The sequence below is a fragment of the Aethalodelphis obliquidens genome, unplaced genomic scaffold (genome assembly GCF_003676395.1).
Source record: "Aethalodelphis obliquidens isolate GAN/ISIS:26980383/991018 unplaced genomic scaffold, ASM367639v1 scaffold22, whole genome shotgun sequence".
NCBI lineage: Eukaryota > Metazoa > Chordata > Mammalia > Artiodactyla > Delphinidae > Aethalodelphis > Aethalodelphis obliquidens.
Window position 1 is genome coordinate 5714642 of NW_020837966.1, and position 27184 is coordinate 5741825.

Here is a 27184-nt window from a genome sequence, read left to right on the forward strand (position 1 = left end):
CTCCTTTTTAGCTTCTCCTTAGCCCAGCCTAAGTAAGCATGGTGGTGTTCATTTGTACAGAGAAGAACACTGAAGCCTAGGAAGGCTTTAGTGACTTGCTCACGGTCACAAAATCAGTAAATGCTGGAGAGGGAAGTTTTCTCTACGCCAGCCTGGTTCCTGGTTCCCTGGAATCCCACTGATCCTCCTGCCATCCAGTGCTATTTCTTTTTTAATATTGTTTTAAAACAAAGTGTGTTTTACTTAAATTAATATAATCAATAGTATAAAATAAATTTAAATATTTATTTAAAACAATGTGTGTCTTACAACAATATAAAAAGGCTCACAAGGCATTTACTACATACCTCAAAGAAATAAAGAGCTTAAATGAGACAGACCTGAGTTCAGAATCCAGCTCGATCATTTCTCCTTGGTGTGACCTTGGGCAAGTTGCTCTCTATCCCTTCATTCACTCACAAATATTTATCTAGGATCTACTACGTGCCAGGCAGGTTCCAGGTGTGTGAGATATGTAAGTGTCTATAAAATATTTCTGTAAACTTTGATTTCTTCATCATAGGGTTATTTGAAGGATTAAAGCAGAAAAAATATTTAGAACAGGGCCGGGCATATGGCAAGAGATTAAAAAATGATAATTATTATTGCTACCGTGGTTATTACCATAATTACTATTACTACTATTGTCATTGCTGCTTTGTAGTTACGTTGAGAGGCAGGCAAGGGGCGGGGGTGGTATTAGAGATGGGGGATCCTGCAGGATGATGGATAAGAGACTTGGGATGCAGCCTGACCCTCCTCTAGCTACCCACATCACACAGGGTTATAAATGGATGCTCTCTGGATACCTTCAGTCACGTTTGCAGTGTGTTGTTCCCACTTCTGAAACAAAGACAGGGCAAGTGCAAGGCCTGACTTAATTTTAAATGGCTGAGATTGAATTGATTAGTGTCGGAACAGCTCTGTGATTTAATCACAGGGCTTTTCTATTTAATAACCAAGTGACCAGAGCAGCAAAAATGCACTGATGGAGAGAGTGCAGCTCCTGACTTGACAGCAAATGGCCCCTGATTAGTCATTTGTAATTATTAAATTCAAACCAGATCTCAAACCTTTCTGATTTATCTCTGCTGGCAAACAGCTTTGGTGGTTTCAGAGGCTTTGATGAGGGCTTTCATCTGCGCCTTCTTTAGGGAGACATTAGCAAAAGGATTTTGTGTTCTTGTACTTGCCCTTAGCTGGAACTTGACTCACTAAACTCATGCTCGAGCAGGGAGAGGATCCACATTTCATCTCTCCTCTGTCTCAGCTTCAGGGCTGAGTAAGAGAATTGAGAGGGACCCCCTGCTCCATTTTTAATACCTTAGGTTTTTTTTGTTTTGTTTTGTTTTTTTGCGGTACGCGGGCCTCTCACTGTTGCGGCCTCTCCCGCTGTGGAGCACAAGCTCCAGACGCGCAGGCTCAGCGGCCATGGCTCACGGGCCCAGCCGCTCCACGGCACGTGGGATCTTCGCGGACCGGGGCACGAACCCGTGTCCCCTGCATTGGCAGGTGGACTCTCAACCACTGCACCACCAGGGAAGCCCAATACCTTAGTTTTAAAATATCCTCCCTTTTCCAGCATCCAGGAACCATGATCCTTTTTTCTAGACTCTTCGATGTGCTTACGGGGTAGAAAACCTGGAAATCATGGTGTTCTCTGAGCTGCTGGGAAATAAATCTTAACTAACATAATATGCAATTTTGTGCTCAGATGCCATTAACTGTGGTTTAAAGATGCTAGCTGGGCTCTAAGGTTATATTTTTGGGTTCACGTCCTCGTCATGCCACTAATTTGTTATAGAAACTTAAGCACATCACTTCGCCTCTCTGAACCTCAGTTTCCTTGTCTATATAATAACTAAGGTTATTGTGAGAGTTAAATAGATCACAATGCCTGGCACACAGTAACACCTCAGTATTAGCTATCACTACTAGTAGCAGCAATAACAGCAGTAACGGCAAGTGAGAGCAGGGAAAAGAACATGGAGAAAATTCCTCTAATGTATAAAAGTGTACCCATTAACTTGATTTTGGCAGATCAGGAAAAGCCCCAATGATTGCTTTTGGCCACAGAACACCTGGCCTTTAGCTTGTTGGGAAGCAGAGGTGAGGTCACCTTGGCCAAGGAAAGGTCTCTGTCTCCCATGGGAAGGAAAAGATGCTCAACCAGGCAGGTCAGAGGCCGGGGAGACCCAGCCAGCCTGCCAGTGCCACCACCAGCCCTGAAATCAACAGCAGCCAGATTCACTTTCATCCCACAAACATTTACAAACCACTTTTCCCTCTAAGACACTCAAGGCCAGGGGAGCAGTAGAGAAGACAGAAAACTTGCTGTCCAAGGCAGAGCACTGGCAAGTAGATTTTCCAGAATGACTGCTCCAGAAAAACTCCATTATGGACACTCATCTAAAGTGGGAAAGGGGGCTCATCTTCACAAAGGTTTTCAACAATGGAATTTGACAAGAAGCACAAAATCTAATTAAACAGAGCACTTTTTTTCTAAGCCTTCTAATAATTACTATTATTTTACATTGTTTTCTTCCAATCTCAGGCGCACTGAACTGGATTAATCACAATCCTTGGTTCATAACACACTATTATCACTGGTGCTTCCCTGGCCCTCCTTTATTTGCTAATTCACTTATTTTTACCAGCATAATGAACTCTTATTTATTAAAATTATTCCCATACAGAACTGTCTGAGGCCCTTATCAGCAAAAATATTACCCATATAGTTTAGGGAATGTCCAAATAATTGCTTAATTTCTAAGGAATTACTCCATGTAACCAAACAACTTAGATGGTCCAACTGTACAATTCAGATTCAAATGTGTTTATTGCCCATGATAATATGGGGAACCTGATTTTACAAGGAGAGTTCTTAGTTCTTCACTCATGTTTGGCTGGGTTCCTGCCTTTTCCTATCTAGAGAGACCCCGGTGCTGGTAATGCCTTAGCAGCCACAGCACCCCATGCATTCCTGAGCAGCACCCCAAATACTAGCAGGCAGGCATTCATCCACAGGAAGAGAAAGGCTTCCCTTCGGCCACTGGTCTCTGGATCATCTACTCCTGGGGGCAACTTGCCACACGAAGCAGAGATGGAACATGCTGGGGAAATGGACTGCACCTGCTAAGCCACTCTGTAAATCCTGACAACTGATCAGAACATTCCTTTAAATAAAAAAAAGATTCCCTGGTAGAACTATTTGGTGTTGTCTAACCAGACTAGAACTCACAATCTGAGTTGCTAAAGCTTAGTTTCTTTATGGCATATTCTGGCCACTTGAAGTAGTCCCTTCCTTCCCTCCCTCCTTCCCCTCGCTGGGTTTAAAACAACGATCTATTAGGAATCCACTGTATGCTGAGTGCTTTCCATATATTATACCTAATCCTTACAGCTTGGACAAAGAAGTTATTACACACGAGGAAACTGAGGCTTAAAGAGTTTAAATGACTTCATTAAAACTGCTCTGTGAGTGGGTGAACAAAGCCAGGATTTGATATCATATCCAGCTAATTGTGTAGCTGATACTGCTGGCCCACATCGCCTGAGCAGTCACCATTCCCTGGCATGCTTTGGCTTTCCACAGGCCAGAAATGCTTGGGCGTTAGTGTCACCAGGAGCAGCCCTCAACCCATGATGAACTGGAGCTGGTAGGGAAACACCCCAGCTTCCTAAAGCTTGAGGGGACAACTCAGAGGTACAGTCTCTCAGCTTTGACTATGCATTGGAATCACCAGGGGAGTTTAAAATGCTCCGGGGTCCTGACTCCTGCTATCCAGGGATTCTGAACAACAGGAGTTCCGGAAGCTCCCCAGGTGAGTCTATTGCGCAGCAAAGTTTGAGAATCGCTGCCACACAGTCTCCTAGAAGTCCTCAGCAGGATTGAGCCCCAGTTGCCCACAGAGCTGACCTGTTCATGATCACATGCTGTAGCGGCTTCCTTCCCTTCCCTGTTTCTTCTCTTGCCCACTCCCTCACCAGTGCTTCTGGGGATCACCTCCCAAATAAACTACTCGCACTTGTATCTGGGTCTGCTTCTGGGGCACTGAACCTAAGACAAGCTGAACGTGGCTCTGTGCTTCTAAAACTAGCAGTGTACTAGAAGGCAGGTAAAGCCACAGAATAAAAATGGTCCATCAACTTGACTTTGTGGGAAGCCATGCAAGCCATTATTTGTATATTTTAAGAAGAACGTAATGTCAATTTACATGGGTGTTTAAAGATAAGGCTGGGAAGAAATTTAAAACTGAACGACCTTCACATTGACTGTCCCTTGTGAAAGACACAGAAAGGGCTGAGTTGGCTTCCTCTCTGATCAGAGGTTGGGAAGAGTCCAGGAGCCAGAGGGAGTCACAGCTTCTACTTCTCCAGGCTTCGCTTCACAGTCTATCCACACACTCCTCCAGCAGAAAGGAGTCTCAACAAGACTAATAGGAGGCTTTTGTCATTTGGTTACTAATCAGAGACCAAATGCTTTAAGCACAAGCCCTCAGGGCTAACAAGAGCAGACAATGTTACTTTTTTGCATCTCTATTCACCAGGTGACGTTCATCCTTGCATGGAGAGATTAGACCTGCAGACTTTAAATTAAGGTGAGAAACAACAACTTAAATAGGGATTTAATTAGAGTTTTAAGATGGAAGGTTGGTTTGATTTTTTTTGATCTCCTTTGGCTGGGTGGGAACATCGGTACTGCTGGAGACTTGTATCAAGAGCCTTAGAGGTGTCAAGGCAGAACGTCATCATCATTTAACCTGTCCCTAGATACTGCAGGCAGAAGGATTAGGCTATATAACCACAGAAAACTTTCTGGAAGATACTCTGACAATATCTATCAGTAAAATAGTTGGTAGGAATAACGGTGGGATATACTTTCACCAAGATCCACACACAAGGATGTTTACTGTAGCACTGTTTATAAGTAGCAAAATACTGGAAACAAAATGTCACCAAAAGAAACTGGCTAAACAAAACTATGGTCCATCCATATAATATGAAACACTATACAATTAGAAAGAATAGTGTAGAGCTACACAATGTATGGAAGGTCCTCCAGGATATATTGAGTAATAGTAATAATAATAATAATAATAAAATTGTATGCACAGCACGTTTCCTACTGTGTCAAATTCTTAAAATTAGAAGAGGAAAATACATACATATCTATATCTATCTATTTACATATATATACATACATCCCGATTGTATGAATCAAATTTCTTTCTGTAAGGAAGCACATGTAGTGTTCATTGGAGACAGAGTCTGGGGTAGGAGGAAGGAGACTATCACTTTTTTTTTTTTTTTTTTTTTTTTTTGTGGTACGCGGGCCTCTCACTGGTGTGGCCTCTCCCGTTGTGGAGCACAGGCTCCGGACGCGCAGGCTCAGCGGCCATGGCTCACGGGCCCAGCCGCTCCACAGCATGTGGGATCCTCCCAGACCGGGGCACGAACCCTTGTCCCCCGCATCAGCAAGCGGACTCCCAACCACTGTGCCACCAGGGAAGCCCACTATCACTTTTTATTTGGTGCTATCATATACTTATATACCCTAAGCATGTGTACATACACACACACACACACACACACACACCCCATTATAGGCTATCTAGGTACTGGGACAACTGCCCAGTGTGCCCAGAAGGCACACCTAAAGTTTTTTAAAATAGATGCATATACGTAGATTGGAATTGGAGGCATCAGAATGAATTCATGGTTATACATACACACATATTCGTGCAATGACACCCTAGTAGCAATGAACACACCAAATGCCCAGATCTTGGTTTCAAAGTACCAGTCTCCACTAAAAGGACCCAGAGCTCTTTGGAGAAGAGGCTGATTTTAGGGCTGGGGTAGGGAAAATACAAGATGAGCCTGAAACATGTTGATGTATCAAAAGTAATGAAGTACTCTAAGAATGATGGATGAGGCACCAACTTATAGGGCTCTCACTAGCCAAAACAGAGATCCATGACCCCATAATATAAATAAATATAATATATATGATTTAAATAAATGAATAAATAAATGGTGCAGGGACACCTCTTCTGTATGGAACACTAATAAACATAGAAGGGATGATGGAGTTAAAAAATCATCGATGGATGCTAAACTAGTGGGTTAACATTTCATGAGGGATAGGACTCTTCCACAGTTTCAATTTCCTTGTAATTTAAAAAGGGAAAAATTGTAACTTTACAACAGAGAAATTTAGAAAATGCTGCCTGAACTAAGTAACCAAAGCTAATGTCACCAATACTGGTACAAACTGATACCGTGTATCCTCTGATGTGATACACAGAGAAAGACACCATATCACTTCTGTCATATTCCTGTGAAAAATGCACAGCTTAAAAAAAGTATTCTTCCATCACTCCAGATATTTTTTTAAAATGCATAATCCAAAGACAGTCATGGAGAAACATCTAATAAACCCACATTGAGGGAAACTGTACAACCTAACTGGTTTCTACTCTTCAAAACTGTCAAAATCAAGAAACACCAAAAAGGCCTGGGGAACTGTTCCAGATTAAAGGAGACAAAAGAATATGTGACAATAAATGCAATGCATGACCCTGAATTGGACTCTAGACCAGGAATAACAACAGCTATAAAATACATTATTGTGACAGTTGACAAACTTTAAAAATGAATGGTGGAGGCTTCCCTCATGGTGCAGTGGTTAAGAATCCGCCTGCCAATACAGAGGACACGGGTTCGTGCCCTGGTCCGGGAAGATTCCACATGCCACAGAGCAACTAAGCCTGTGTGCCACAACTACTGAGCCTGAGCTCTAGAGCCCGCAAGCCACAACTACTGAGCCCAAGCACCACAACTACTGAAGCCTGCGTGCCTAGAGCCTGTGCTCCACAACAAGAGAAGCCATCTCAATGAGAAGCCCACGCACTGCAACAAAGAGTAACCCCTGCTTGCCGTAACTAGAGAAAGCCCACATGCAGCAATGAAGACCCAACACAGCCAAAAATAAAATAAATAAATAAATTAAAAAAAAAAAGAATGGTGGAGGAGTTAATATATTTTGTCAATGTTAATTTTTCTGCTTCTGATAATCATACTGTGTGAGGATGCTCTTGTTCTTACACTGAAGTATTTGGGGCTAAAGGGGTGTAATGTCTGCAATTCATTCTCAAATAGGAAGAAAAATAATTTACATTTATATGTTAAATACATATATTCTATATCTCTATCTATCTTTAACTATCCATATCTATCTATTTATCTATCTATCTACTGAGAGGCTGATACACAGAGACACAGAGAAAGCAAATGTAAACAATCAGTGAAGGTGGTTAAAGAGTATTCAGAAGTATCTTATCTTAGACTTGCAACTTTTCTATAAGTTTGAAATAATACTAAGTTGCCAACAGTAAAATAAGTTCACAAATAACCTGCACACTCTCACCACTCCTCAAGAAAAAGACAAGCCCATAGACACTCATTCCTCTTCAGGGCATCTGATATCCACCGGTTGCCCAACTCCAGGGGGCCTTAGGTCCTCAGGGCTCAGCTCTGCAGGATCTGCTAACCCTTGGTGCCTGCAGGCTCCGGGATCCTACAAGGCAGTGAGACTGCCCAGGCACTTCAGCAGAACTTGGTTGGGTATTAGCTGGGACACAATTCCTTAGGCCTGAGAAGAATATAATTTAAGGCTTGTTTGATCAAAATAGCTCTCTTCCAAACAAAACTGGAAATTCTCACAAGAGGCTCTTTATTTTTAAAGATGTTTCTCTCAGTAGAAAGAAACAGCTAAAAGGAAAATAACTGTGTAATAGGTAATACCCCTCCCCTCAAAACAATGTACTTGAATATGCCAACAATGTGTCTTAATGTAGTTCCTCAGAATGTGGCCTCTGGAAGGACTGGACCTCTCTCCTTGTCCAACTGGAGTTCATTTGCACAAAGGAGGCCACCAGTTTTCAGACTAGTCTTGACTAACTTGAGAAAATGCTCCTGGCAATAGTCTGCAAAGAAGCTGTCAGAACAATAACGTGAAAGCCAGTTACCGTTTCTGATGTGGTGTCTGGAAAGATGTCAACTGTGATTAGAGGGACATTTTCCTTCTGCAGCTGTCTCTGAAAGTGGAGGAGGGCCTCATCACAACCCCAAATTATAGGAGAGAGGTAAAGGGCCGCCAAACCCCAGGGACATGCAGGTATTCAGGGAATCCTTCCTTCAGCAGCACTATCATGTCCTGTCAAGTTTTGAGTAAAAAAGCAAAAGTTGTGATAAGCCACAAGTGGGCTGCAGGGAGGGGGAAAGGACTTTTTGCTAAATTTTCTAATCCTGAATTTTTGCTTCAAAGCCCATCCCAATCACTTTTATCCTGAGGTCTGAAACTGAGATCTGGATTTTGCAGAATCAAAGCATATTCATCCAGCATTTAATCCATTTCCCAGGAAATCAGTGTTTTACTAAGAGTAGAATTCTTTCATGTCCAGATCTTTCCTGGGCACTTCTAAGGACTAATCCAGCACACAGGACAAGCTCAACAAATGTTTGTTGACTGACACACATGAACAAATGAATCCAAAATAGTGAATATAAAACTGTAGAATTTCTTTTCAGAAAGACTAAAACACCAAGATGTGCCATCCATAAAATTCCATTTTTGACTCTGGGACCCACAGTATTTCTCATTTCTTGGCAATAGAAATCCAGGGACTTCCCTGGTGGTCCAGTGGCTAAGACTTCACGCTCCCAACGCAGGCGGCCTGGGTTAGATCCCTGGTCAGAGGACTAGATCCCGCATGCATGCTGCAACTAAGAGTTCTCATGCCGCAGCTAAAGATCCCACATGCCACAACTGAGACCCGGAGCAGCATGCATGCATGCATGAATAAATAAATAAATAATCCAGGAACAACAAGAGACTCAGATGAATGAATTTCACTCTATAGTTTCATTCATTCAACAAATATTTTATTGAGTACTTATTAGGTGCCAGGCACTGTGCAAGCTGCTGTAGATACATTGGTTAACAAAAGAGATATGGTTCCTGCCCTCAAAGGGGACAGAGACGATAAAACAATAAGCAAATAAAAAAGCTAGTTTTAGGGTGTACTAAGTGTTATGAAGAAAGTAGACCAGGGTAATATGAAAGCCTATGAAAGGTGGGGAGGGGTAAAACTACCGGAGAGAAAGGTCAGGGAAGCTTCTCAGAGGAGGAACATTTGAGATGACACCTAAGTGATGGGATGGAGCCAACCAAGCAAAGATGGGGATAGATGGGGAGTTAGAGCTCCTAAAGGCCCCTCATCATTAAAGGTTCAAGTTCTCTCCTTCCACACACAGTCCCTAATGCCTGTTCTGATTGGCCAATGCCCATGGATGTGTGCTGGTTCCATATCTGGTGCCTGTTCTGATTGGCCAGCGTCCATGAACATGATTATGTGGAAGAACATCATCTCCTATTAATAAGAGAACTGTACTGAGGCAATTTTCTTTCAAGTTCATGAGAACTGTATTGAGGCAATTTTCTTTCAAGTTCATGAGAACTGTATTGAGGCAATTTTCTTTCATGTTCATGAGAACTGTACTGAGGCAATTTTCTTTCTCAGTTTATTTGAAGAGAAATTAAGGGTGAATAATTTTACTCATCTTTGTGTTATTGTTAGTCATGAACACGGTCCTGAATTTCTCAAGACTTGTTAGTGTCTGTAAGACCCTATGCAAAGTCAGGTCTGGTCTACTTTTTTTTTTTAAAGGTTGGAAAAATTACTTTATGAAGCCTTAAGAAGCACTGAGTATAATTAAACTGTAGTCCAGAGTTAGATACAATTTAATACAGTTCAATTCCAAAATAAAAGTTATTGTAGGTGAGACCACGAAATTTCCTAACACGTGATTTTAATACGCTGTGCTAAATTTTCTAAAACAACTCAGAGGAACCAATATTTACAGTAGATGGAGTATTTATGAAAACTCTGGCATCACCTATATTATATACATGTATATATGTGAATATATATAGAGAGAGAGAACCCAAGATTATATGAACTAGGAAACATATGTTGTATATTTCAACAGCAATACTAGAGTGCAGAATTTGAGACTAAGATTTATAACATGGGATTTGGAAAAGGAGCAGACATCTTGTTTTCAAAACCTGAAGTTTTTCTCAAGATCCAAGTCAACATTGTAACTGCCACAGAACAGGAAAAAGGGAAGCTTTTCTCGCTTCAATTGTTCATCTGCATCAGAAAGTCCAGGAGACAGGAACCACTGCAATAAGAAGGGAGTGAACAGGTTCTCCCAAAGGAAGACTGTTACTTCATTATGCCTCCTGCCCTGGTCACCAGGAGCAAACTTTGCATTTCCCAACCTAATGCTTGGCAGCACCAAGACGTTTCAGTAATGGTTCATCATAAACCCTGCATTCTCCATCTTCATGAGATAACCTTGTCTCCCATTGAATTTCCTTTCCCTTCCTTTCTTGGGCTTCTGCTCTTTGTCTTTCTTCAAGTCTATGCTTGGCTTCAGTTGCTGCATCAATGTCTCTGATTTTTAAGTTGAAAGTGACATCCTTCCAAAGGCAGTGGGTTTCGTACTCATTCTGATCTTCCAACTTCCTCACTTTCTTCTTGATTATAGGCAACTTCTTGGTATCTATAAAAACTACATTTTCCCCTGTTGAGTATTTTGCATACAGTACACCATTCCATTCCCCTTCAATTGAGCAGAAAGACTTCTTGTCATTTGGAGAAAAAAATCTCAGCAGTAATTCTGTGCTTCTTGCCCCCATAGAAAGGTTTAGTGCGGAAGACGATATTGGCACTTTAGCCAGTTCTGGAACAATTAATATTGCGTTCTCCACCTAGTTCCACCTAGGGCACTGTAAGGATAGACCTTCCATAACCATTGGGGAATGTGAGAATTAATGTTCATCAGGGTCTAGACACGAGACACAGCCCTGTCCTATGTTGTGCACCCCAATTGACATCCCAAGGAATTGTGATTTGGTCCAGATATGAGCACTGAATTGTATCTTCTTGTTAAAACACTCAGCATAAAAGGCTGAAACTGGTGGATCATGGTTATGCTATTCTTGGAAACCCAGCGAATTGGTCCTTCTGAAACTAGCTCCACATTCTCTTCAGTATCATTGGTAATGTCCAGTGATACTGAAGGATCTCACCCAAAATGGGGTTGTACGGCTTTTTGGCAACCGATCCTTTCCTTCCTGTGTGAAAGGCTGAGAGGTACCATTTTACAACCTGAACCATTCAGTCTCTGGCATCCTTCTGGTCACTAATACTCACAAACAGGTCCGGATGTGCAAAAATGTCTGCATACATTTCTAAAAGAGATCTTCTTTCAAGAGTAAATGTTGGAAGAACTACTTTAGTAAGATCCATTCCAAGCCTAACCTGTGACAACAGAAGCATGATAACACTCTTGTGCTCTTCCACCAACCCTGCCTCCCCTTCATCATCTCTATCATCATGTGAATAGAAAAGGTCAGCATCACTTGTTCCATTGGACATGGAAGAATTAACTGATTCCGTGGTATCTGGGCGCTTTAGACTATTTCCTGAGCTGCTGTGTGTCAAGACTGAGGCAGAACCAGAGGAATCTATTAAGTGCTTTGGGGATGAGCCACTCTGATGGAATTCATCCGCATTATAGAATTCATCTTCACTGCTAGAATAAGAGAACTCTGGGACTGTGTTTGGAGACAAGCTGGCATGGCTTGGAGAAGTGAGACTGCTACTAGGTGGTGAGTGCTCGCTGCCTGTACTGTTTGGTGTTGGAGTCTGATGATGTCCCAAGATAGTAGCTAATACAGGTCCAACTGGTAGAGAAGATGGACGCTGCTCTGACTTACACAACTGAGTGGGTTCTGGAGGTAAGACAGTCTGGGAGGGCATTGTGTTGATCACAGGTTCCAAGGGACTAGGCTGATATATTGCATCCATAGGATTAATAGTACTTTTAGTGATCTGCAGCAACACAATGCAGTGTTTAATTGATTCTACCATGCTATTTGCTGTCTCTTTGAGAGTTTCAATTTTCTTTCTCTGTTCATCGTCTTTGCAGTTTTGAAGTTTGTCATCAAAAAGCTTTAACTGTTCTATCAAGATCTGTAAGTAAGCATCAGCCTCTGTAAGTTTCTTATCAAAGTCTTGGACACTAGGAACAAATCCTGAATCCAAACCTCCGCAAGTAGCCGTCAAGCCAAGGCCCCCACCCTCTGTGCCTCCAGGGAAGGGAGCCGAGGGCTGCTTCTGGGCACCCCCTCTTCTCCCTCCTCTGCTGGATCACGAGGCTGATGCCTGGTCTACTTCTCGTCTCTAACTTCATTCCCTTTGCTCTGCGCTCCAACCTCCCATAATCCCAATTCCTCTTTCCCCATGTTTCCTCTGCCTGGAACCCTCTTTCCTCCCCCTTTTCTCTCAGCCAACTCCTCCTCATCCTTCAGATATCAGCTTGACATCCAAGATAGCTCCAAACCACATTAAATCTCCCAGTTATGGCCTCTCAGCCTCATGTGCCTCCTCTTTGTTGTACTAACCCTATTAAAATGTTACCCTTGGGGCTGCCCTGGTAGCGCAGTGGTTGAGAGTCCGCCTGCCGATGCAGGGGACGCGGGTTTGTGCCCCGGTCCAGGAAGATCCCACATGCCGTGGAGCGGCTGGGCCCGTGAGCCATGGCCGCTGAGCCTGCGCGTCCGGAGCCTGTGCTCCGCAACGGGAGAGGCCGCAACAGTGAGAGGCCAGCGTACCGCAAAAAAAAAAAAAAAAAAAATGTTACCGTTTACTTGTGTGATAACTTGGTTAACGTCTGTCTCCTCCCTCAAGCTAAGTTCAAAGAATGCGGAAACCAGATCAAGTTCACTTACTGTGGTACTTCTAGCGCATTCTGTTATGTGGGCACATAGAGTATAAAGCTTTGCGGTCACCATCTTGAAACTCTTAACTTTTTAACAAGGGACCTGAATTTTCATTTTTCACTGGCCCCTGCAAATTATGTAGTTGGTCTTGGGAAGGAAAGAATGTATAGGGGCTCTTCTGTGGTGAATACTCATTCTGAGGCCACCATCCCTAAAAACCCAAAGCAAGTTTGACTACCAAGCATTGATTTGTTCAAATATTAAACAAATATTTATTGGACGTTATGTGCCCACATAGTGGAGCCCTGCTGAGTGCAGAGCTCTGTCCATGAAGGTGGCCCTCTTCCTGCCTTCCTCTTGGACTTCTTGATCCCATGCCAATTAAAGATGCTTCTGACTTCTTGTGGGATATATCTCACCCTAGACTTCACCACTCTCTGAACAATCTGTTGATAGGTTTCACAGGACAGGACCTCCTTGGCACGGGCCCAACCCTGAAGATAAGAAGTACTTTCCCCATTAGAACTTCAGTCCTGCCTTCAACCTGCCAATAAGACTCAGGCCAAAACAGAAACTTCATCTTGCAGAAGTACTTTTTTAATCTCCCTAATTTTAAAGGCCTGGTTCACCTCAGGATATTGTAAAAGGTTTGCCAGAAAGTGGCTCTCTGAGTTTGGCAACACTTGCCTGCTGCGTTTTAGCCTGGGCTCATCACTGATGCATCAACAAACATTTACTTTCAGCAGCCACAGACTGACAGTGCTGCTCTACTCACTGGATATCTCAGATTGACAACCAATGGACAAATGCCACACAGTAAATTAAATTTACAGGCAAGTTTGGAAACACTAAGTTTGTTAGCAAATGGTAATACCATATTGAAAGAGGAACAGCAAAAATGGAAAACGATGTTACTCATCAGAACAGAGTATCACCAATATGTTAGGGAAAATGGTAGAGAGAGCTGAACACCAAGAATTTCAATATATTTTTGAACTTTAAAGAAAGAAAAGTGATGCTGCTTTACACCATTTGGATATATACCTTGGGGTACTGTTTCCCAAAGGATCAGTCTGGTACCTTGTGGCTTGTAAGATCATTCTAGGCAGTATGCTTACCAGCTGCCTTGGTTTGGGCTCCCCCCCGAAGCAGATCCTGGGTAAAGATTTAGGTATAAGCTGTTCACGTGGGAGGTGATCCCCAGGAAGAACTGGTGGGGAGTGGGAAAGTGAGGTGGCAAAAGGAGGGAGGCCACAAAAAGTTGTAAAGCCACCAGGTTACAGCTGTGGGCAGCCGGAGTAAAACCCACTGGGGCCCCCCCCCCCCGAGAGACTGTGTAAGACACACCTCATAATTTTCCACTAAGGGGTGGGGAGGTGGAAGTATTTAATCCACCAACTCCTGCCTCTCACTGATGGGGAGGGGCCGCTCGGGACGTTAACCCCCTTGGCTGGAAACCCCTGCAAGTTGAAGGACACAGGAAGTCATAAATGGGTCTAGGGGACTCTGGAGGTGATTTCTGGAGTGAGCCTAGGCAATATGAGTGGGGCATTGGGAGAGTCTGCTCTGACAGGCTTTACCCAGCAGCAGATCACGTAGGAAAGTTATCATGTTTTTAATTCACTGTCCATTCTCAGTCCATCAGACTGGGGCTACCTCACCTTTAACACCCACCCAGTGCTTACCAACCTCAATCTTTCCCTCTCTCCAGGGTGCGAAGAGACTCGGGCAACAGCATCTAGCTAGAATTTAGTTACTCTGTTTTGTGGGTATCTATTTATCTTAATATCTATATTCAAATTTGGGCCAGCATACTGGTTTTACATTATAATAATACAACCTTTCCATTAAAGATAACTATAAGGGAAAAACTGTCGGTCTGTAGAAAACTATTAAGTGTTTTACAATGTTAAGGGCTATGGTAAAAGATGATTCATAAATGAGTGAGGTTTAGGAAACACTCTCTTTGTGGAAACTCCCTCTCATAACTGTCACACAAAGTAACTGGCCCACGATCTTGCTGCTCCTGACAAGTACAGAAAAAGTGACACTCTGTTGCCCTCTTCCCTGGAATGAGTGAAAAGAGACTCCTACACAACCCCACCCCCCCAACACATGCCCGTCCTTTCTGGAGAAGATCTGTAGCCCTCCATCTGCCCAGTCATGGATTAAAAATGAAATTTGTATCTAACAGGTCTAACTTTAGCCACAGGAAACAGGAGCACTTGGGGGACCCAAAGGGTTGGCCAAGCTTTGTTAAAGGATGGGCACATTATCTTTTCTGAACCTTCTTCCTTCCCCTTTTTGGGAGGGGAGGGGTGGAGGCTAAGCTTTGGGGAGTGATCGGAAGTGAGGCCTGTTGGATCTGTTTCCTGGTCAGCTGTGTGGGAGGTTTCATTGTTGTCACTGTCTGCCTCTCAAACTTATGCTACATATCATTAGGACCAAGTGATGCCCACTTTAGAGTATACTATAAAAAATATTTTGATGATGAAAATCACTCAAATGAGGAATTAAATAACGCTCTATGTTGAAAATGTCTAGACACCTTGACCACAAATACGAAATGCTTCTGTGAAGAAAAGAAAGTTTAAACCTAAGTAGTTTTTAAAACTTACATTTGTATATATTTTCTAGCTTACTTACAATGTGCACAATTTATAGGTCTGCTTTATAAATTTTCATCAGAAGTTGCCAGATCACAAGTGTTGTTACTCTCTGATCTGATGCATAAGTAGCAAAATAGAGAACAATTATCCAGTGGTTACCTATTTTTTAAGGGCACCGAACTAACTGTATGACCTTAGGCATTTCACATTCCTGCTCTGGATCTCAGTTTCGTTATGTGTAAGACGAGGGCATTGGACCAGGTGACCTCCAAAGTTTCCTTCTAACATTGTACGCGTGTATGACAACACGTAGCCAAGGAGATTGCTGGGTAAGGGGCGGGGGGAATGAGAATGGCAGAGATTGGGAAACACTTTCTAGAAGTAAATATGATATTCTGTTTTTGCCTCAAAGTCACAGATGACAATAATCGTAGCTGTAAATTATGGTTTTGAAACACAATGTCTGTGTCAAGATTCCAGCACAGCCCAGAGCACTACACAAAGAAGGTGATCCACCAACGTGTGTTGAATGAGTGGACAAAGGCACCTTCCCTGAATATCTTTTGAGGACTCAAGCCTAATGCCCGATTATTTACAACAGCCAAGATATAGAAACAACCTAAGTGCCCATCAATGGATGAGTGGATCAAGAAGATGTGTGTGTGTGTGTGTGTGTGTGTGTGTGTGCGGTTAAAATAACAAGATGCCATTTCACATCCATCCATCAGATTGGCAAAATTAAAAGCCTGACAATACTAAGGGTTGGAGAAATGAGGATTCTCATCCAAGGCTACAGGGAGAGTTACAGACTGGAGAGTAACTTGACAGCTTCCAGTCAAGCTGAGGATAGGCATGTTTTCCTGCCCAGCAACCCACTTTTAAGGACATAGTCTAGCGTAATTCTTGCAGGTGGTGGGCACTTAGAGGCCTGTACTTGAGGGATGCTCAGGATGTTTGTAACAGCAAAAGACTGGACATAACGGAAATATCTTGTAGTACGTAGATGGAGTATAGGACATGCACCAACATTTCCATCAGTGAAAACCCATCCATCAATCAGGTTCCTCCTCTCACACATGCCTGCCCAGACCATTACGTTGCGCTGGGATATGCAAAACACACATCAGCTCCAACACTGCTAGTTCATGCCTCCCACCTGACTCATGTTTGGATAGCTGCATTTGTTTCCCTATAGTTTATTTTGATCCAACCAGAATTACAAGCACACAGGGCCTCCTTGCTTCTAGACTAGTGGTTCTCAAAATTTTTGGTCTCAGGACCCCTTTATACTTTTAAAAACTATTGAGGGCCCCAAGAGCTTTTGTTTATGTTGGTTATATCAATATTTGCAGTATTAGAAAATAAAATCAAGAATTAAAAACTTTCTTTCTTTTAAAAAGTAATGAGTGTATTATTACTTCTTAACCTAATTATCACATTTTAATGAAAATTAACTATATTTTCCAAAACAGAAAACGCAGGGAGAAAAGCAGCATTGCTTCATACTTTTATAACTCTCTTTAATGGCTGGCTGCACAGAAGACAGCTGGATTCACATATCTGCTTCTGTAATGAATCTGTTGTGGTGTGTTATTTTGGTTGATGCATACGAAGAAAATCTGTTCTGTAGTTACGTAGTTAGTACTTTCTAGGTCTCAGGAGCTCCTTGGATCACACTTTAGAACCACTGTTTTAAATCACCCTACATTCTGCCAAAAGTTGTCTTTCACACAAACACAATCATGTCATTTCCCGCTTCCCTCAAAGTGTGAATGGCTGCTTATGGCTCATAAAGTTAAGTCCGAATTCTGCACAAAAACCCTTCCCATTTAGCCAATCTCGTGTCTGTCCAAACTCCACTACTGCTCTACTTTATATACTGGTACTCTACCCACCTCCGGGTACACACGCATGCCTGTCCTGTTCTGCTTGTTCGTGCCTCTGAGCCTCAGCTTTCCTCCTGCTAAGACTCCTGTGTATCTCTTGTAACCCTGTCCAAAGGTCACCTCCTCTAGGAAGCCTTCTCTGATTCACCCTTCCCTTGGAGTTTACTTTTTTGTGTTTTAAATACTTATTTTTTGAATAAGTAATTGAAGTGCATTGGATTAAATTCCAAAAGGGTATGCTGTACAATAGTAAGTAGACTTCTTTCCCACATCCATCCCTTCCTCTCCCAGGAGGCAACCATTGTGATTGGTTCCTTCTACATTTTTCCAGAGCTGCTCTAGACGTAAATAGGCTAGTCATTTCTTTTACCCAAATGGCATCATACTATATGCACTGCTCTACACTTGCTTAACATTATAGCTTGGACATCAAATTAAAATTGGCCTCATTTTTTCAATAGTTGAAGTACATTTTTAAAATGTACTATAGCTTATTTATTCAGTCCCCCCATTAACTGGATATGTATGTGGTTTCCAATCTTTTGCTGCAGCAAATATCCTTCTATAGAAATCAATCTACACATGTGAGAGACTCTGTGACATTAATATCCAGGAGTGAAACTGCTGGGTCCAAGGGAATGTATATTTGTAAGTTTGATAAACATTGTCAAATTGTCCTCCATAAAGACTGTTCTAATTTATACTCCCACTGCCATGAATGAGAGGTCCTATTACCCTTGCCAAGCAGTGTTATCCAACTTTTCAATCTCCGTCAATGTGGTAGATGAAAAATGATACCTTGGTTAAGTTTAAATTGATATTTCTCTAACAAGATCAAATCTCTAGAGCTATGCTATCCAGTATGGTAGCCACTAGATACATGTGGCTGTTTAAATTTAAATTTTAATTAATTAAAATTAAATAACATTTAAAACTCAGCTCCTCAGCTGCACTAGCCTCATGTGAAGTGCTCACTAGTCATCTGTGGCTAGTGGCCTCTGTGTGAGACAGTGCAGATACAAAACATTAGTATCACTGTAAAAAGTTCTACTGGACGGTGCTGCTCTACTGCACTGTCCAATGGCTACCATGAGTACACACGTGGGTACTGAGCACATGAAATGTGGCTAATCTGAAGTGAGATGTGCTCTAAGTAGATAATACACACTGGATTTCAAAGACTTAGTATGAAAAAAAGAATGCAAAATGTCTCCATAATAATTTTTTATGTTGATTATATGTTGAAATGCTAATATTTCGATATACTGGGTTAAATAAATCATTAAATTAATTTCATCTGTTTCTTTTTACCTCTTTTTTTTTTTCTTTTTACCTCTTTTAATGTGGCTATTAGGAAATTTAAATGTACACATGTGTCTCACATTCTGTTTCTACTGGACAATGCTGCTCCAGAGGGCACAGTGCGCTCTTAAGACCTGGATTTTAGTATTTTTCCTTTTACACAGAAATAAGTGTAGCTACTATTGCTATAAAGAAAAACAGACTCATTGGAATCTCTTTTTCCTCCTAGCCCTTCCCTGCCCCATGCAGACAGGGTGGGCAACAAAAGGAGAAAGGGCGGCAATGATCTTGATGACGAACAATCAGCCCTGAAACAAACCAGTACACTTCCCACCTGGGCGGCCACAGGCAGGAACCAGTGGCATCGCTGACCCCGAGCAGGGCCTGATTTCCTGGTGGCTGTTAAAACAATGTACCAGAGAACAAAGTGCCTTCAAAACTAATAATAGAAGAATGGCTCCAAATAAGATTTCCAGGACTCTGCGGGAACAAATTCCTCCCCTGCACCGACCCTAACCCACCTTCCACCCCTTGGCTTGACCTGGCCCCTTGGCCTGACAAATGTCCTGTCCCAGCCCCAAACCCCCTGCATTCTCAGCAGTCTGTACACACAGACTGAGGGACAGAGTGGAAAGGGGAGACCCAGAGAAAGAGGTGGGCGGCAAGGGCTCTGCCCTAAAGGGCTGACGCGACAATGGTTCTATGGTTGAGACATGGCATATATGTTTCTGTCATCTGTGTCTTTAGCTTTGGCTATGAAGGTCAAGAAAACAGTTTTCACCCTTGGATGGGCACTGGCAAAGAGGGATGGGTGGACCAGTTTGTGCCCTGGCACTGACGTATTTTTGCCTGTGAGACAGGGTTTTGTTAGTAGGAAAGAAATACGAATGGCAGTTAGGTATAAACAGTCCATGATAGTTGCCACCATGATTAAAGAATACTATCTATTGTAGTAAACTCAAACTATATCTAGGTAGAATTTTTTTTAATGTTCAATTACCTTTTATTCTACTAAATAAACCAGTTTTAACATTTCAGTGTATATTCTTTCAGACTACAAAATTGTGTATGTTACATACAATGATATAAACATGCTGTTTTATCACGTTTCATCTCACTCAAAAATAAATACAGTTCTTCCATGTTAAGAAAAAAAAAAAAGAAAGAAAACAGTTTTGCAACATGATCCGTCAACTTGATAGATCAGAACATTTTCTATCCAGGTACTGAGGGAATGAGACCTAATTGTATCTGAGCATAAGTCATCTGCTTGGAGGAAAACATTATTTTATTACCATTACCATCATCATCATGGTCATCATCATCATTAGCTGTGTGCCTTTGAACAAGTGAAATAACCTCTCTGGGCCTCAGGTGTATCATCTATAAAATATATGAGCTTTCCTATCTCATCCAGTCAGAAAGTTCTGTGACTCTATGCACATGCAAATGAACTATCACCAACACCTGCATTCTCATTCTCTCGCTGCTTTAAAACACACTCATTGGCCACATCTTCTTTATACGATGAGTGTCTTTTAAAGCAGCTAGAGAATGAGAATGAAGGTGTTGGTGATAGTTCATTTGCATGTGCATAGAGTCACAGAACTTTCTGACTGGATGAGATAGGAAAGCTCATATATTTTATAGATGATACAACTGAGACCCAGAGAGGTTATTTCACTTGTTCAAAGGCACACAGCTAATGATGATGATGATCATCGGATGAATGGATAAAGAAGATGTGGCACATATATACAATGGAATATTACTCAGCCATAAAAAGAAACGAAATTGAGCTATGTGTAATGAGGTGGATAGACCTAGAGTCTGTCATACAGAGTGAAGTAAGTCAGGAAGAGAAAGACAAATACCGTATGCTAACACATATAACACATATATATGGAATTTAAGAAAAAAAATGTCATGAAGAACCTAAGGGTAAGACAGGAATAAAGACACAGACCTACTAGAGAACGGACTTGAGGATATGGGGAGGGGGAAGGGTGAGCTGTGACAAAGCGAGAGAGAGGCAGGACATATATACACTATTTTACCAAACATACGGTAGATAGCTAGTGGGAAGCAGCCTCATAGCACAGGGAGATCAGCTCGGTGCTTTGTGACCACCTGGAGGGGTGGGATAGGGAGGGTGGGAGGGAGGGAGACGCAAGAGGGAAGAGATATGGGAACATATGTATACGTATAACTGATTCACTTTGTTATAAAGCAGAAACTAACACACCATTGTAAAGCAATTATACCCCAATAAAGATGTAAAAAAAAAAAAAAGACACTCATTGGTCAACCAATATGAGTTAGACCCTGAGCCTGACACTGGCATACAAATATGGAAAAATGCTTCTTCCACTGGATGAAGTGTTTAAGAGATGGAAGGGAAGAGAAGAGGGTGGGGATGGAATGAATCATTAGAGCAGAGCTCTTTACCTGGGGCCAGGGGTCTGCACAGACATTTTAACAACTATGTGCAGTTTTCTAAAGAGAACATTCCAAGATGCATGTGACCTCAAGAAGGCAGGGGGCTAGTGATGTAAAGAAACGATGAGAGGCTAATTACCACACTAAATTCTTAGTCCATGGTGGGTGCCTGAAGAGTTAGCACCCAAGACAGTGCACAAGGTGTACATGGGGATAAACACACAAGGGATTTGAACCGGAGCCTCTTTGGTGCAAAGCCTGCCTCTTTCCCCTCACATCAGGGATAATCTGTTTACACTCGCCTTCTCCCTGCTGCTGTGCCTTTACCAGTGCTCCCCTTGCTCACATCAGAAGATTACAAGCATTTAACAGGCCAAGACAGTATCCCACTTGTTTGATCTGGGATGACTGTACCTGCCCAAAGCAGGGGGGGCGGGATTTGAGGGGGAGAGTTAGGAGGAGAGAATGAGATAACCCATGTGAAACACGCATCACTAGTTAGCATCTCAAAGGTACTAGCGGGTATTCATTCATAGAATATTTATTTAGGACCTAATACGTGCCAGCCCTTAGGTTACATGTTTTCATCATCTTCACCACTTATTAGTACCATATTTATCTCCCCCAACATGGCAGAGTACTCCACATAGTAGTCACTCAATAAATGTAGGTTGAGTGAGTAAATAGTGATGATCTCTGTGGTATATTAATTTATTCTTCAGCAAACTTTTATGCCCTTCCCTGACCTCCATGGCTTGGTACTATGACTTGCTCTGGCCAGTGGAACATGGGTGGACAGGACAATGTACCAATTCTGAGCCTAGGCCTTAAGAGACATTACGTATTGCTGCTTGCTCCTCTGGGATCTTCTGACCTGCACAGGAGAGGAATATACACTTGGGTAGCTAAGGGACCTGAATGGGGCAGACCACGCAGCCAACCTGTACACCTGTAAGCATAAGAATAAATGCTTGCTATTGTTTGCTACTGAGTTTGGGGTAGTTGTTACTCAGTGAAAGCTGACTGAGATATACTCTTTTACCCACACCCAGGCAGAGAGTGGCCCTGGCTTCTCTTATGGTGGGATTTCAGCAGTTGGGTCATTTTGTGGCTCCCCCTACCCCGTTTTCTCTAGGTTGGTAATGCCCCATTTAGAGAAGACAGCAGGGGCTACAAAGACCCATATTTTGGCCATCTTGGCACCTGGCACAGAGTCAGGCACAAAGCTGGTTCTCAGGCAGTGTCTGATGTATAAAAGGATGGGCTGACCGTTCATTCTGGTGAGAGGAGCCCTGTCAGAATCACAGCAGGCAGCAACTTGGGCCTCAGATGCTCAGAGCCACTGGCTCTGCAGTCCTCACTGTGGGAAGTGGACCTGGTGGTGACACAATATCACTGCAGACCATATGCAGTAGACCAAGGTGTATTTATTATAATGTGTTTTAGGAAACATATTGTGATGTTTAGTTTAGTGACTTTAGGGCTCTTACTACTTAGGATGAACCTAAGGTCAAAACAAAACAAAACAACTAGACAATTTAAAGAAAAACAGTTAGTGAAAAATAACAGTAAAAGTGATATGTGGATATGGGAAACATGACCGAAGTTTAGGAAACACTGATCCTATTCAAGTCTCATTTTCCTACAAATCACAATCACAATCATAGCTAGTATTTTTGAAGATTATCATAGAATGCACTGTTTTAAGAGTTTCACGGATATTATTTTATAAACTTTTCATAGTATTGGAAGCAGATATTATATCATCTCCATTTCACAGGTGAGGTAACTAAGGCCCAGAAGGAAAAGTAAAGAACTTGCCCAAGGTCAAGTGGCAGTGAGGGTGTGAACTCAGAGTATCAACCTCCAGGATGCAGCTATGTCTGTCTCTATTGGAGAACCTGGTACCCAGGGAAGTTCAGCATTGCCCAAGGTTAATGCAAAACCTAGAACCCCAAACTCCTGACTCCCAGACCAGTGCTCTCATCCCTGCTCCATGAGGAACACTGTGGTAAGAACACCTGGGGCTTATGGCAGGGGGTGAGTGGGGTCTGCTAGAGACAAGGGAGAGAAGTGGTAAATGCCACAAGGAAGATTTGGGAGGGAAGAGATGGGGACATAAACAAGGCTGCCGAACAGAGGCAGGGGCTCAAGGGATGCAGAAAAGCTAGACTACGGACAAAGTTATTCAGAAAAAGAGGGCTGCCAGAGCAAGGGTTGGCGCACAGGGGCTGCTTTCTGAACTCCTCCCAAGAGACCCACCCACTGTGGCTTCCCTAAGTGACATCTACATAGTCTATATTTAGGTCCTAAAGTCACCCATTGTTTCTCTCCCGGTGGACACTCGGGGTCACCACCCTGACCTCGCACTTTCCGAATCATACCACTGAGTGCTCCATCAAGACAAGCCTTTTTTAGGATCTGGTTTGAATCAACTTCCCCTTCAATGGCTCCCACTTGGCATTCTGGGAAAGCTGTAAAAATATGGCTGGAATCAGGACTTTAAAATGAAGTATTGACTTTTCTGTGTAATATGCTGCTTTCTTCCCTCCACAAAATCAAATCAGGGCATATTTAACTCAGGATATAAGATGTTTCACAGCCCTATTGTTGCTGAGCCCTTACACACTAATGATTCATTTCTCTGGGAGCCACCAACAGCTATGGCAATAAGACCTGGGACGTGGGTCATGTTCACTGAGTGCAGAATCTGTGCTAGACACTGTCTTGAATCACTTCATTTATTCCTCATGACAATCCTATATGGTAGGCACTATTTTATTTTAATATTTATTTAGGCTGTGCCAGGTCTTCATTGTGGCACACGGGATCTTCATTGTGGCATGAGGGATCTTTAGTTGCGGCATTCGGACTCCTTAGTTGCGGCATGCATGTGGGATCTAGTTCCCCAACCAGGGATTGAACCCAGGCCCCCTGCATTGGGAGCACGGAGTCTTACCCACTAGACCACCAGGGAAGTCCCAGTAGGCACTATTTATTATCCCCATTTAACAAGGAGATTCAGAGAGGTTTGGTAACATGCCTGGGACTGCATGGCTAGTAAGAGGCAAAGCTGGCACTCAAATCTACATCTACATCTATGTGGTTCTAAAACCCATGCCCTTAACTGTTACACTCTGCCATTCCTCCACAGATACAGAGCTATCTTGATCAAATCTCAGAAGATGGATTTGTGAGAACTTTAAAGGGTTTCTCCCTTCCCATTCTCTCCTTCCACATCCAGCTACCAACTGCCTTTCCCACACCCAAACTCAACTCCCCCAGATCCTTTCTTTAGAGACCCTCGGACCCAAGAAATAAAAATTCATTCAATAATATTTTCAAGAGCAGAATAAAGGTCAACAGCCAGCCGGCCAATTACAGTTTGAGCTCCAGTCCATATCCTCGGGAAATCTGTACGTAAAAGCACTTATTAAATCATTTGACTTTGCAACAGGGATATGAGAACTATTTTTGACTTTTTCTCAAAAAGTCATACCTTAGACCCGTATCAGAGCTAAAATGAGTTTAGAGATATCTCTGTTTGACAGGTGGGAAACTGAGTCCAGAGAAGGCAGTGACTTGTCTTAGATGCCTCTTGTGTAGGCGCTAATTGGACCGAGGCAAACATACACCAAAATGAGCTGATTTGTCAAAGGATTGGAAAGCAAGTGTTACTGAAGATGCTGCACTTGATAGGAGATATAAGAAGGGCCCTGTCATTAAAATCATCATGTGTGCTATGGCTATGAATGTCATTTCTGGCTCCATTCTGCCTGAGCTTGAAGCCTGATCCACTACTAACCAGCTAGGAGACCACAGGCAAAGTATTTATCCTCTCTGCATCCCAGTTCTACCATCTGCAAAGTGGAGGTAATAATAACAGCCAACCCCTACAGTGTTGTAAGACTTTCATGAGCTAATGCAAGTAACATGAAAAGTATCTAATAAACGTCAGCTATTATTGTAATATTTTTAATTAATGCTGCATTAACTATCCCTGAAGTGTAGTAAATCATTTAAAATGTTGCCTATTTCCATATCTCAAATGATCAAAAATTATTCTTTATCAGGTGAGCGAATAGCTAGGTGAGTGAGATGGGAAAGGAGAAAGACAGTGAAACCACTCAAATCACATGAAAAGATGTCTATAATGGCCATGTACAAGAGTTGGAATTTGTATTGCAAACATCAGTTTCAGAAACATAATTCTGATGAAAGAAACAGAAAAAGCAATGGGTATTTTCTTTAAAAAATAACTTTGGCTTATCCAAAGCCTATCCACAAACAAACAAACAAATAAAAGGGACAGAGAGCGAGAGTAAGCTTCAGGGCTCCTAATCATTCTTCAGTCCATAGAAACATAACATTTCCAGCTGCTCCTTCCAAAATAACCCAAACAGGCACCAATACTTTTAACGAGAAAACCAGTGAGTCTGAGTCTCCCCTGATATTATCTGACTTCATTTTCCCAATGATGAACACCTTCAAAACACCAGAATATTAAGGAAACCTACAAAACAGTTGCTTCACAAAGAATGAACTTCCAAAACGGAGTTTAGCCATCTTCCAATCCAAAGAAGAAAAAGTCTTGGAAATCCACTTTGCTATTTAAACACACACACACACACACACACACACACACACACACACACACTTACTTTTTCCTTCCCATTTAATGAAAACAGGTCTCTTAAAAAAATTAAAATACTGGCACCGTGGAGCAAAGAATGAAAGTCCCCCTACCCTTGCTCTCCTCCAATCACAGATGCTAAAGGAAGCGCTGACAGCTAGGCACTCCACTTAACACACCATCTCCACCAAGCACAACCATTTGTGGTCTTAAACACAACCACACAGCTCTTTTCTGATTCATAGTACAGTGAGGCAGAAGTGTGCCTCCCTCATCCCAGGTGTTCTTGGCGGCTCCCTGCTCACTTTCTTGGGAGATGCCGACAGCTGCATCCTCCCATACCTCAGCTCCTGGCATGGCCCAGCCAGGCTTGGGTGGGAGTTGGGAGCGGGTCTCTCCCTGGTCCAGCTGCAAAGGAGCTTACCTGAGCATGAACAAAGAAGCAACACCACACCATGGGGCGCTCCGACCTCATCCACCTGGAGTTCCCCGCCCCTAACTGCGGCAGAGCCCTTCGGACGGGATTCTCTGAGCAGAGCAGAGCATGGTTTCCCTCAAGGAACTCCTCCCCACTACTTGGGCTGCCTGACAGGAAGTGACAGGGGGCCATAAGTTACATTGTCAGAAGCTGAGAAGCACACCAGCCCAGAGCTCCCCACCTCCGGCGGTTTCCTTGCCGCCTGCTGTTGCTGCTTTTTCAGAGCGCTCTGCCTTCTGGCATTCAAAGGCACACCAGAAATCCAGTTTCTGCCTGACAATCCCCAGCCTGTAAGAAACAAACAATGCTTACTGGGTCCCCACCTAAATGCCATGCTTGGCATTCTGGCAGCTCTAAAGTGTTCACTGCCAGGATATCATGCTTTGTAGACCCAAACATTGGGGTGAAATGGATAGAGAAGGGACACTGGGAGGAGAACTTTGTATGATCAAAGAGGAATCAACAGTCCACTTGAACTTCACCCAAGAGCCAGGGCCCTGCCCGGCATACAGAGCCTACACTGAATCCCAATTTCATAGCAACTCAACAAATGAGAGTGACAATAAACACCCCACTCAACCGTTCATTTCTTTTTTTCTTAGGCAAATTTTCTCTTCAGAGCCCATTCAAAATAACTGCTTCTGGAAAGCTCCTTTTCAGCTTTTAATGTGAATAACAAAGGGCCTTACTGCTCTTCTCAGAGTTATTATGGAAACAACTAGTGGCTGACATTTCTCATTTTATGAACTGGGGATCTCAGGAATGAACACCTTGCCCTGGTCCCGGGGCCTTTTACAAAGCTCAGACTTATTGGGTGAGATAGAGTGTCTCACGTGAACTCCAAGGTTTCAGATGAAAACTATGCCTGTTCAACCCCTCCCTACAACAAATCAACACCCTCACCCTCCCTGCACAGGGGCAGAGGGACTCAAACCCAAG

General features: G+C 42.7%; 1 protein-coding gene and 1 pseudogene across 2 annotated transcripts in view; both read right to left on the reverse strand.

Annotated features, from left to right (window-relative positions):
* The window catches only part of ARHGEF3 (Rho guanine nucleotide exchange factor 3), a 272463-nt gene that overhangs the window by 149475 nt on the left and 95804 nt on the right, over positions 1-27184 (reverse strand). The window contains exon 1 of one of the 2 annotated variants that reach the window (XM_027121140.1): positions 26192-26346. The exons of the other annotated variant lie outside the window; for it this stretch is intronic. Coding sequence (XP_026976941.1) covers positions 26192-26242 — 51 coding nt within the window. The 5' untranslated portion in view covers positions 26243-26346. Of the gene's footprint in view, positions 1-26191; positions 26347-27184 lie in introns of those variants that run through there. 2 annotated transcript variants of the gene reach the window in all.
* LOC113628021 (oxysterol-binding protein-related protein 9 pseudogene) lies at positions 10334-12230 on the reverse strand (annotated as a pseudogene).